This window comes from Engystomops pustulosus, chromosome 10 (genome assembly GCF_040894005.1).
Source record: "Engystomops pustulosus chromosome 10, aEngPut4.maternal, whole genome shotgun sequence".
Lineage (NCBI taxonomy): Eukaryota > Metazoa > Chordata > Amphibia > Anura > Leptodactylidae > Engystomops > Engystomops pustulosus.
Genome location: NC_092420.1, coordinates 26,122,627 through 26,136,278, shown reverse-complemented (window position 1 = coordinate 26,136,278; position 13,652 = coordinate 26,122,627). Strand labels below are relative to the sequence as shown.

General features: G+C 44.0%; 1 protein-coding gene across 2 annotated transcripts in view; it reads right to left on the bottom strand.

Moving 5' to 3' along the window:
- Nucleotides 1–13,652, bottom strand: part of PTPDC1 (protein tyrosine phosphatase domain containing 1) — a 64,955-nt gene that overhangs the window by 27,305 nt on the left and 23,998 nt on the right. The window contains exons 1-2 of one of the 2 annotated variants that reach the window (XM_072128494.1): nt 10,913–11,037; nt 3,924–4,013 (exon numbers count right to left, since the gene is read on the bottom strand). In XM_072128494.1, the coding sequence (XP_071984595.1) occupies nt 3,924–4,013; nt 10,913–11,000 (178 nt within the window). In that variant the 5' untranslated portion in view covers nt 11,001–11,037. Of the gene's footprint in view, nt 1–3,923; nt 4,014–10,912; nt 11,038–13,652 lie in introns of those variants that run through there. The other variant, XM_072128495.1, reaches the window with a different exon arrangement.

Here is a 13,652-nt window from a genome sequence, read left to right as displayed (position 1 = left end):
GGGGGTATATTGTTATAGGAGGTGTTGTGTATATAGTTATAATAGGGGAACTGTATATAGTTAGTTATTATAGGGGGTGCATATAGTTATTATGGGGGGTATATAGTTATAATAGGGAACTGTATATAGTTAGTTATTATAGGTGGTGTTTATAGTTATTATGGGGTCTGTATATAGTTTTTATAGGGGGACTTTATAAAGTTAATGCTGGGGGTGCATATAATGATTACTAGGGGCTGGGTATAGTTATTGTTAGGGGGTTGTATATAGTGATTGCTGGGGGAGCTGTATATAGTGATTGTTAGGGGGTTGTATATAGTGGTTGCTGAGGGAGCTGTATACAGTGATTGCCGGGAGATGTATATAGTGATTGCTGGGGGAGCTGTATATAGTGATTGCTGGGGGAGCTGTATATAGTGATTGCTGGGGGAGCTGTATATAGTGATTGCTGGGGGAGCTGTATAAAGTGATTACTGGGGGCTGTATATACTGATTGCTGGGGGAGATGTATACAGGGATTACTGGGGGCTGTATATATAGATTACTGGGAGCTGTATACAATGATTGCTGGGGTGCTGTATATAGTGATTACAGGGGGCTGTATATAGTGGTTGCTGAGAGAGCTGTATACAGTGATTACTGGGAGCTGTATATAGTGATTGCTGAGAGAGCTGTATACAGTGATTGGTGGGGGAGCTGTATATAGTGATTGCTGGGGGCTCTATATAATGATTGCTGGGGACTGTATATAGTGATTACTGGGAGCTGTATATAGTGATTGTTTGGGCTGTATACAGTGATTACTGGAAGCTGTATACAGTGATTACTGGGGGCTGTATATGGTGATTGCTGGGGGACTGTATATAGTGATTGCTGGGGGGCTGTATATAATGATTACTGGGGACTTTATATAATGATTGCTGGGGACTGTATAAAATGATTACTGGGAGCTGTATATAGTGATTGTTGGGGGATGTATATAGTGATTGCTGAGGGAGCTGTATACAGTGATTGCTCGGGGAGCTGTATATAGTGATTGTTGGGGGATGTATATAGTGATTACTGGAAGCTGTATACAGTGATTACTGGAAGCTGTATACAGTGATTACTGGGGGCTGCATATAGTGATTGCTGGGGGCTGTATAAAGTGATTGCTGGGGGCTGTATACAGTGATTACTGGGGGCTGTATAAAGTGATTGCTGGGGGCTGTATATAGTGATTGCTGGGGGTCTGTATATAGTGATTGCTGGGGGTCTGTATATAGTGATTGCTGGGGGTCTGTATATAGTGATTGCTGGGGGACTGTATATAGTGATTGCTGGGGGGCTGTATATAATGATTGCTGGGGACTGTATATAGTGATTACTGGGAGAGCTGTATATAGTGATTACTGGGAGCTGTATATAGTGATTGTTGGGGGATGTATACAGTGATTACTGGAAGCTGTATACAGTGATTGCTGGGGGCTATATATAGTGATTGCTGGGAGCTGTATACAGTGATTGCTGGGAGCTGTATACAGTGATTGCTGGGAGCTGTATACAGTGATTACTGGGGGGCTGTATACAGTGATTGCTGGGGGAGCTGTATACAGTGATTGCTGGGGGAGCTGTATACAGTGATTGGTGGGGGAGCTGTATGCAGTAATTGCTGGGGAGCTGTATATATTGATTGCTGGGGGAGCTGTATACAGTGGTTGCTAGGGGAGATGTATATAGTGATTGCTGGGGGAGCTGTATATAGTGATTACTGGAAGCTGTATACACTGATTGCTGGGGGAGCTGTATACAGTGATTTCTGGGGGAGCTGTATACAGTGATTTCTGGGGGAGCTGTATACAGTGATTGCTGGGGGAGCTGTATGCAGTGATTGCTGGGGGAGCTGTATGCAGTGATTGCTGGGGGAGCTGTATATAGTGATTGCTGGGGAGCTGTATATCGTGATTACTGGGGGGCTGTATATAGTGATTACTGGGAGATATATATAGTTATAGGGGGCTGTATATAGTTATTGCGGGGGGCCTTTGTATAGCGATTTCTGTTCCCTGTCTGGACTACATTTAATGGGGGGCCCCCACCAGATTTTGTGCCCAGGGGCCCCCACCAACCTTAATCCGGCCCTGAGCAGGAGGAGCTCAGAAGAGCACAGAGCTTGCTGAGTCACGTTATAGAGCAGGAGGAAAGGAGCAGATTGTTATAGAGGCAGTATGTTATAGAGAAGGAGGAGCTCTTCAGATTGTATATAGTGCCCTATCTGCAGGCAGTATGTTATAAAGCAGGAGGAGTTGATCAGATTGTATACGGTGCCCAATCTGTAGGTAGCATGTTAAACATCGGGAGGAGCTGAACATAATTGTACAGGGTTCCTGTCTGCAGGCAGATTATTATACAGCAGGAGGAGGTGAGAAGATTGTACAGTGTTCTATAGGCAGGCAGCATTATATAGAGCAAGAGAAGCTGTCCACATTGTAAACACTGGCCTTATCTGCAGACAGTATGGAATAAAGTAAGAGGAACAGTATGTGTCCTAGGTTCAGGCAGCATGTTATAGAGCAGGAGCTGTCCAGATGAAGGCAGCATGACATAAAGTAAGGGTTACCTCCCCTGCTTTGGGCTACATTGCTTTTTGAGGTCTTGTTTCTCTAGATAAAGTATTTTTGTAGAATTACCAGTAAATATTGTTGCATTTAGCACCTTTCATCAGATGCCAGTTTTAAGAAATACTTCTATTCCCCATGAATGGATTATGCGGCACCTATCCTAATCACTCTATGCTGTGATGTTCCTCTGTTATTCCTCCCAGAAGTAAATAGCCAAGTGGGTGTTTCTAGTTGGAGGTGCGCCCCTACAGAATCAGGCAGGCACATACTTCCAAATGGTAAAACCCAACTAACAATCTGCTCAAATATTTCTAGAAGGAATAACAGGGAGGTAATAATGTGAGGAAAGATGCTCCAGAATTGTTATGTAATAGTGAATGTAATTATTTAGCAAAACAGCCACAACAAAAGAGGGTACAGGTCCTATGTATAGGTATAGTATCCCATCATACAGCATCACCACCAAGAACCCTATAGATAGAATGTAATGAATGGTAGAATGGGTTTCTACTGTATACATATTGAAGAGTTCTGCTTTCTGTCTAGTGGCCAGGACATGTAACTGCAACTCAGCTAAAAATAGTTTCCCTTACATCCCCATAAATGATTCCCCGACATCAGAGGGGACGTGTTCTGCTTGGACGGACCCTTGCCTCTGCGCCTCCCTATGTCATATGATCAGGGTGATTTCATCTAAGGTCCTTTACCCAGTTACAGATGCAACGTCTTCCCCATGTATGTATCTGATCAAATGGCATGATCACAGCAGCCTCCATGGACTTCTAGTCCTCCCCATCCTCCATAGAGGCTGCTGTGATTTCATGTGATCAGATACATACATGGAGTAGACTGTGCAAATGTAACAGGCCCTTTGATGACATCACCCTGGTCACATGACATGAAGTAGCCAATGTTGTAGCAGAGCTCTCTCCCAATGTTCCACATAGCAGCTACACCTGTCAGTCAGCAAGGAGGAGGGGCAGTGCAGTAACTACTGAATATACAAGTTTTTAATGAAGTATATATTTTAGGTGATAATCTGAATGGAAGGTTCCCTATAGATCAGATGAAAGTATTTTACGGATGATGGTCCTAATGGTGGTTCGTATATATGTATATATGTACATAGTTTACTATTGATGTGTCACAATGCTAATGCAGAGTATTAGATAATAGACGGGTGCAGGATGCCATACAGCTTATACAAGGGCATAGCCATGTGGGCATAGGTTACATCAGTGCACTGTTGGGTCAATGGACCCAACTCATTACGGTCATCCCTATATCTACCTCCGGAAGTGACGGACATATGAAGACGCGTACCTGAGCTCATCGCTGCTTGCTGCGTGCTGTTTGCCGCCGTACAACACAACAAGTCATTCTGAACCAGGATCCCGGACGCCATTGCAGCCACTGAAAAACATAAAAAACGTTAAAAAAAAATTAGTTTAACAAAACTCTAAAACCTATCACATGGTAGACCAACGGTTTTAATGGTATTCCATGTCGCCAAAAAACGAAAAAAAGTAAAAGGAATTCTGCCGACATTTTGAAATAATAAGCAAAAGGCACACATTTGAACCCGTTTTTGGGCCGTTTTAAAGCAGTCCGTTAAAAAATGCATGCGTCTTTGACTGGTTTTACCAATTATCTTAATTAAAACGGGTCAAAAACCGCACACAGTTTTTAACGGACTGCTTAAAAACAGCCCAAAAACGAGTTCAAAACGCCACGGGTGCCGCCGGCCTAAGACCCCATTGAAGGGGTTTTCTCATTTTGGAAAATTCCTTGAGGTTTCTTCCCCTTGAGGTTCTGCATTTGTTAAAAAAAAAAATGTCAGCACTTCTAGTCTGATGGGTCCATAAGCAGCATAATTGTGGTGGCCCACAAGAAAGGTAAGTCCCTCAGTGATTTTTCAAAAAGTGGAGCAGACACGGATTAGACACTCTTTGCACCTTTCTTTTTTTTTATCAATTCTGTTTTTATTAAACTCTTTGCATCTTTCTTAACAAAATGATGTGTCACTGGGTCACTTCGGTACTGAGCGGTCCGAATCCAATGGGGTAGTACGTGGTTACATCTCTCTCTAATAACAACGCTAGTGTTGACCAATCAGAGTGGAGTAGTCAGGACATGTGACACTATAGCACCACTTCCTATCATTCAGTATGGAGTCTGTAGCAGGTAATAAAGTAGTACCCGGACCAGATACAAAATAGTTGGATCAATTTTTATTAGACAGGCTCTCCAAATTTATCTATTACATACGTATCAATAACTGTGAATTGGGTGCATTTTTAGACTTTTTGGTCTTAATTTGTACTACAAAATTATCAAATAGGAAAAATAAACCTACCCCAATGCGTCAGGCGGTAGCATAACACACAACTCTGATTACTTTCTGTGATATAACCAGCTGTTCACCTGTGTGACACCACATGACCAGGGATATAACGAGCCATACACCGGTGTGACATCACATGACCAGGGATATAGCGAGCCATACACCGGTGTGACATCACATGACCAGGGATATAGCGAGCCATACACCGGTGTGACATCACATGACCAGGGATATAACGAGCCATACACCGGTGTGACATCACATGACCAGGGATATAACGAGCCGTACACCGGTGTGACATCACATGACCAGGGATATAGCGAGCCATACACCGGTGTGACATCACATGACCAGGGATATAGCGAGCCATACACCGGTGTGACATCATATGGCCAGGGATATAATGAGTCGTGCACCTGTGTGACATCACATGGCCAGGGATATAATGAGCCGTGCACCTGTGTGACATCACATGACCAGGGATATAACAAGCCGTGCACCTGCGTGCCATCACATGACCAGGGATATAACGAGCTGTGCACCTGTGCGCCATCACATGACCAGGGATATAAAAAGCCGTGCACCTGTGTGACATCACATGACCAGTCATATTACGAGCCGTGCACCTGTGTGACATGACATGACCAGGCATGTAACAAGCCGTGCAACTGCGTGCCATCACATGACCAGGTATATAACGAGCCGTGCACTTATGTGACATGACATGACCAACGAAATAACAAGCCGTGCACCTGTGTGACATCACATGACCAGCGATATATAACAAGCCGTGCACCTGTGTGACACCACATAACCAGGGATATAATGAGCCATGCACCTGTGTGACACCACATAACCAGGGATATAATGAGCCGTGCACCTGTGTGACATCACATGACCAGGGATATAACAAGCAGAGCACCTGTGTGCCATCACATGACCAGGGATAGAACAAGTCATGCACCTGTGTGACACCAAGTGTCCAGAGACCAGTTTCAACAGGAAGTAAGCAATGAAGCTTCCTGTTAAGTGTCAGCAAGCAGAAATCTAGAAAATAGTGTGTAGATGATACAGAAAGTATATCAGAAAATTGTAAAGCATTTGACTACATACACAATATAAATTATTTGCAGTTCTATCTGGAGGGGTGACAGGTGTCCATTAATTTTTCTCACAACTGAGGGCAATGAAATATGTGCCATGTGCCTGCATTGGACCACCCAAAAAATCAGTCACTTTAAAGAAAATCTACCATAAAAACCCATCATGATAAACCAGGGACACTTACTCATAGATCCAGGCACCAAGACTGTGGTAATCTTCTTATATTTGTTATTCATGGCCTCCTTCCGTCTAGAATCAACTTTTTAAAATTATGCTAATGAGGGGCTCTGGGTGGCTTCCAGAGCTCCTCAATCTTGCAGATTCGCAGGCTCTTATACTGTCTTCCGCTCTGCTCCCTCAGCACTCTCCCTGCCTGATGTAATCTCAATGCAGCAGAGGAAGTTATAGAGCACACAGTGGGAAGTGCTCCTGCACAGTGTAACAGCCTGTGAAGCTACAGCATGAAGGGGCTAAGTAAACAGCCCCAGTAGCCTCGGTAGCATAAAGGATTATTTTAGAAGGATGAGGCCATGGATAACACATATAAGAAGATTACCATAGTCGTGGTGCCTGGATCTATGAGTGAGTGCCATGGTATCATGATTTCCTTTAAACTTTGCAAAACCATGGATTTGCATCTATTGGCAGCGATTTTTAGGCAAGTGACCCTCAGGTGACAGCCCCATTTCCATATATTCTCCTGTGGTATAATGTAATACAATACACATTACAAGTGAAGAGAAGGATAATGACAAACTGGTGGGCTGCGGAAAATAATTCAGCATTTGATCTACGAGAGAACGTGGGCAAGAGATCTGCAAAATCATTGCCTATTGTGTGTGGCTGAGTGTGGGGGCCGTGCTATGACACGTCCATTGAAGCTGGAGAGGACCTTTACACATAATACACCACACACCACAGGAACAGGTTATTTCATCTGACATCTACCGCAGCTCATCATCACGACTGCTACATAAACATCACATTATACTTTCAGATCATAACCAAGGATAGTCGAAAAACACAACTTTCCTATCCGCCTTGGAGATCTGTGTAACCATAACTTTTTTCAAGTGTGGTGTCAGCAGCAGCACTGGGAAAGACTGGGAAAATTACTTTTAAATTCCAGGATTGTAGCTGGACTTGGAGCATGGGGTGCATTCCTTTGTGAGATCTCTTCACTGGACACAGCCCAGCTCCTCCCCTCTTATCTGGGGCAGGCTTTTGGTTAGCTATCACAGCAGAGCGGAGGAGCTGGGGAGTAGTTTAAATGCAGAGCTCCCAGCAGAGTGAATACATTCTCCTCATTATTCCAAATCCAGCTACCATCCTGGAATATAAATACAATTTTCCACAGTCCTGCTGCTACTAATAATACAGGGCCAATAACCAACACTGTCTGATGCTTTGTATGGTCTAGACCAGTGATTTTCAACCTGTGTGCCGCGACACAAGGTTGAGAGTGCCGCGGGGAAAGTTCCCCGAACTACGCTGCCCCTGTGTAGAGCTGCCCCGTATTTCTGTGCCCATACTTACCTCCAAGCCCCGCGTCGGCGATCCGCCCATCTTCTGTAGCTCCTGCACCGCGCGGCCCATGTCACGTGACTGACGCGACCTGACGTCAGGTCGCGTAAGTCACGTGACCAGAGGAGTGAAGGAGTGAAGGTACGTGGTATATTATTTGTATAGGGAAGGCAGCTAGGGTCTTTTTTTTTTTTATTAGTAAAGGTAGGCTGGGGCTTTTTATTAGTAAAGGGGGGCCTCTAGGGCCTTTTTATTAGAAAAGGGAGGCCTCTAGGGCCTTTTAATTAGTAAAGGGAGGCTCTAGGGCCTTTTAATTAGTAAAGGGGGGCTCTAGGGCCTTTTAATTGGTAAAGGGGGGCTCTAGGGCCTTTTAATTAGTAAAGGGGGGCTCTAGGGCCTTTTAATTAGTAAAGGGGGGGCTCTAGGGCCTTTTAACTAGTAAAGAGAGGCCGCTACGGGCTCTTAATTTGTAAACTGAGGCCTCTAGGGGCTCTTAATTAGTAAAGGGAGGCCGCTAGGGTCTTTTAATTAGTAAAGGGGGGCCTCTAGGGGCTCTTAATTAGTAAAGGGAGGCCGCTAGGGGCTTTTTATTAGTAAAGGGAGGCCGCTAGGGACTTTTTATTAGTAAAGGGAGGCCGCTAGGGACTTTTTATTAGTAAAGGGAGGCTGCTAGGGGCTTTTTATTAGTAAAGGGAGGCCTCTAGGGCCTTTTAATTAGTAAAGGGGGGGCTCTAGGGCCTTTTAACTAGTAAAGAGAGGCCGCTACGGTCTCTTAATTTGTAAACGGAGGCCTCTAGGGTCTTTTAATTAGTAAAGGGAGTCCGCTAGAGGTTTTTATTAGTAAAGGGAGGCCACTAGGGCCTTTTTTATTAGTAAAGGGAGGCTGCTAGGGACTTTTTATTAGTAAAGGGAGGCCGCTAGGGGCTTTTTATTAGTAAAGGGAGGCCGCTAGGGGCTTTTTATTAGTAAAGGGAGGCCGCTAGGGGCTTTTTATTAGTAAAGGGAGGCCGCTAGGGGCATTTTATTAGTAAAGTGAGGCAGCTAGGGACTTTTTATTAGTAAAGGGAGGCCGCTAGGGTCTCTTAATTAGTAAAGGGAGGCCGCTAGGGTCTCTTAATTAGTAAAGGGAGGCCGCTAGGGTCTTTTAATTAGTAAAGGGAGGCCGCTAGGGTCTCTTAATTAGTAAAGGGAGGCCGCTAGGGTCTTTTAATTAGTAAAGGGAGGCCGCTAGGGGGGGTTTTTATTAGTAAAGGGAGGCCTTTTATGACTGTTTTAGTGTAATTTTGTGCTATTTTGGTTGGTGGTGTGCCCCAGGATTTTCTAAGTATAAAAAGTGTGCCGTGGCTCAAAAAAGGTTGAAAATCACTGCTCTAGACCACTAGTAGACTCTTTTTAATGCCTGTGATCCACTTCAGTAGTGGGAAAATGTTACCAGTGTAGGTTTATATGTGAATAAACTCATACTAGCCAAAGGGGCGGTAACATATATTTCTACAGATGAGGGTGCGGTCACACGTTGCAATCAGTTTTGAAACTTTATTTTGATGGGGAAACCTGTTTAAAGGACATCTACCAACAGGATAAAGGACTGTATATAAATGAGCCTGATGGGCTCCAGGTGTTAATGGAGTCTGGAGCCCCTGAGGCTTAATTGCATGCCGTTCTTTATCCTGTTGGGAGATGTCCTTTAACAAATGTCATTCACCTGTTCCGTTAACATTTTTCACCTGTTAAAATAAGAAAAGGCACCTAAAACCCCCTCAAAACAGATGGCAATCAAGTTTTAACTGCAACGTGTGACCGCACCCACAGAGATAAAAAAATAAAAGGTTAACGCCTCCTTGGCTAATAGTAGCTAAATCACAAAAAACTTAAGGGAAGTATCTTGTTAAAGAAAAAAAAAAAGTCTCTCTCCAAATTAACTGACAGGTCAACTTTAAAGGGGTTGTCCGGCTAAAAGCTTTACACGTACGTATTTAACAACTTTTAGAGTTTTAAAATAAAATAAGCTGTATCTACTTTACCGATCCCACTCCAACGACCAGGGATCCACATAGGTTTAACAATAATTCTTTATTTATATAGCACCTACACACGCAGGAGGTGGCCCCTTCTCCCTCCATAGAAAACAGCGACTCACGGCCGCACACTCGCCGAAAGATAGAGAATGCTCTCTCTCTCTGCTGGACGAATCTGTGCCACACATGTGGCACCATACCGCCATTGCAGTCTGTGGGGACGTATATGCGAATGAGCCCTCAGTCCCCGTCATCATGGGGCTCACAATCTAATCAACCTACCAGTATGTTTTTGGAGTGTGGGAGGAAACTGGAGGAAACCCACGCAAACACGGAGAGAATACACAAACTCTTTGCAGATGTTGACTTGAGTGGGACTAGAACGCAGGACCCCATCGCTGCAAGGCTTTAATGCCAACCACTGAGCCACGCTGCTTTCTACAACTTGATTTCTTTTGACACAGGAAATTACCTTTCAACCAATCAGCGACCAGAAAGGGAATTAAAATATATATAATCAAATGGGAACCAATGCAGACGCTACCTACTGGCATATTAAAGAAAATCTGTTATCAAAACCCAGCATGATAAACCAGGGACACTTACAGATCCAGGCACCGTGACTGCGTTAATCATCTAATATTCTTATTGTACAAGGCCTCCTTCCTTCTAAAATTAACTTTTAGTGAGCCTTTGGTGGTGGTTCCTAAAGCCGCTCCGTGCTGCAGATTCACAGGCTGTTACACTATCTCACTGCTTCCTCAGAAACTCCCATTCCCTGTGCCAGATGTAATCTCACTGCAGCAAAGGAAGTATCAGCACACAGCGAGAAGGGGGAAGTGCTCCTGCACAGTGTAACAGCTTGTGAATCTGCAGAATGGAGGGGCTCTGAGAACCGCTCCAGGCACATTTTAGAAGTAAGGAGGAGCCAGGAATGACAAATTTAAGAAGATTACCACAGTTACACTGCCTGTGTCCCAGATTTATCTTGATGGATGCCACCAGGATGCATGACTGTATACAAATGAGCCTGAGGGGCTCCAGGCTCCATGAGTGTTAATGAAGCCTGGAGCCCCTATTTGCATAGTCTTTCACCCTGGTGGGAGACCTCCTTTAAGCACATATACTAGTGTATGAGGTATAAAAAAAAAAAAAAATTAGGCAATTTGGGTAAGAGAGTACGGTACCATAAAACACTCATTAGTAATCTTACACATCTTTTATATAGCCATAATCTCATCTCTTTTCTCTGCTCCCCATGTCCTGAGGTGACACCCAACACCCCAGTTCTCCGCTCTCGACATAATGAAAATTAGGCTCACCCCGATTTCTTCTTTTGCCGGCAGAAAGTTTATAAGACATTGTTGAATCTCTTCTCTCACGTCCAGAAGATACAAATGCATCTTCCATTCAGATGCCTGAGAGAAGCTTTTAGCATCGAACAATCGCCCTTTTGTCTCCCGAGCTCTTTTCACTTAGAAAGGCGGCATTATTCCCCAAGCCATGACTGAGTACATGCCACGGCATGACGTGTACCGTGACGTGCCACCCACGCGCCATACTGACAGTGCGGGGAAATCATTGTTGCCGTCTTGAAATTTTTTTTTATTACAGGATTTGGGCCAGCTGAAACAAATCAAGGTCTTCTCGTTATCCACAAAGAGAAGAAAAAAAAAAAAACGTTACCATCTCCATGGCACACGAAGGGTTATATCCGCCTGAGCCTTTACTGAAACCTAAAGTCCACAAGCCTAAGCTATGAGTATTACCTATAAACCTGACAGAAAAGGCAATACAAAACCCGGATTAACTTTACAATATAACATCGTGTAGCGTCCAGAAAAGGAGAGGTTCCCACAGAAAAGGTCAGGGAGTGGGGGTGGGGTTGTTATCGAATTTACGGCTGCGCTTCAGTCATATCCAAGGTTCAGTACATATTAAACTAGTCCCACCCAATATGTACATGAGGTGTAACTTTTGAACAAACTGAGGAGAATTTGAGTAAATTTGTAGTACATCTTAGGAAAGAAATATGCTGCTTTCTCTACTTATCTGGCTCTTTTCCTTCTCCCACCTAACCTGACAAAATGGTATACAAAGTCACAGATTACACAGAAGTCTTCATTTACAGGTTGAGAGAGCTAAATAGTAAACTGCTACCTCACCACAAGTGCTTTATGCACATCAAGTCAGTGCTACACTGTAACTCCAAGGGATAGAGATTGGCCAACTTTAGCAAACTTTAACAGGCTAAGTATAAGACCACGACAGGGTCACCCATATTACACTTTACCTGGTTAAGGTTTGCTGGACGCCCCTGGTCATGTGACCCCCGGGCAGCTGGACTCAGGACTTCCTGTGACAACTTGTATCCTGCTGGCTTCCAGGAGATGGAGGAGGCCGTGCAGTCATTACAGTCGGCCACGCCCCATATGCCATAACTACACCTCTATCAGTGGTTGGAACATATAAAGTTTAGCGGGAGCCTACAAAATGTAACAGGGTAAGTATAATATGGGTGATATAAATAATTGCCCTCTTAAATGTTGCCATTGGTGACCAAACTCTTTAAGGAGCAGATTGTACTCTATTTGCTGTGTGTAGTATATGGAAGACATGAGTGCAGTCAGACTATAAACACTACTTGTGACATAACTGAAGGGCATCCAAAAAGGAGAAAACATACATACAATGGTCAACAGTGTTACACATACTGGACTAATACATGCAAATTTCACATGAACAAGTGTCGCCTGTACCACAGGAGCAGGGGGAGGAGACAGTCCACTCCAGCCAGAGGCACTTCTGTAAGGAGACCAGCTCTACATACAAGACAAGGTCCTGATCCAGGGGAGGGGGCATAGCAGTGCTGTGTGTGTGTGCGCGCGAGTTTCATTGGTTAGATGAGGTAGCAGAGCTGAATGTGTCATTGTGTCTTACATCAATCTCATAATTGTGACCAGTCTCATCTCTATACCCCGATAATCTAAGCACATTGTCAGCACACAATATCTCATGCACGAGCATAGCCCAGAGGAAATGTCTACCCACAGAGCCGGTTCTTACACTGAGCAGTAATGCAGCAATAAAACTGAGTAAATTGCAAAGTAAAGGGTTTAGAAGTTATCTTTATCGTCAACATCCCTAGAGGATTATGGATTTGAGAACTTTCTTTCATAGGCAACCCTTTTATCTGATCAAGACCCTAAGCACACTGGTCCAAAACTTATTCCATGTTTGTTTAAAAAAAAAAAAAAAAAAAAACACACCTTCAAAACATGACACACAAGACCTATTGGGAAGGAAAGGGGATACAATCAGAATTTATATATTTTTGCTGCTAGAAGCCCAAGAACTTCGAAAAAGTTTAACTAGTGTTAGCCCAGCTTTGTGTTCCTGTGCACCAAATCATCAAGATGCCGCGAGCATTTGCGAGTGGAGAATTCTTTGTTTTTTTTATATGCTAATCCCAGCAATACCCAAAAACCCAAACCAGTCAGCTATGATACAGTCATGAAAGGCTCTGCTATTCACAATGTCATATCAGTCATAAGTACAGTATATGGGCCAACCACAACCCCACCCTCTACAATAAGTGCCTATTCTCACCCAGATAATTGTGTTTTCCATGAAAACTCACACTTTTATTTTTAAAACGAGTTGCAAAATGAATATAGTCTTGACACAGACCCCCCCCCCCCAAATCGGAAATAATTTTCTACTTCAAACTCCCCGTGCTACAATTCCAGCATTGCAGACCTCTGGCCTCTAGCTGTTAGTTTTCAGAGGTAATTTGGAGAAATTTCCCACCATGCTTCCAGAAGCCCTCCCACAAATTGGATCGGCTTGATGGGCACTTTTCTGTGTACCATATGGTCAAGCTGCTCCCTCAACAGCTCAATGTGGATGAGATCTGGAGGCTGGGTTGGCCCCTCTATTGCAGATAGAGACCAACTGCTGCTTCTTCCCTAAATAGTTCATGGATAATTTGGAGGGGCTTTGGGTCATTGTCCTGTTGTAGTAGGAAATGGGCTCCAATCAAGCGCTGTCCACAGGGTATGG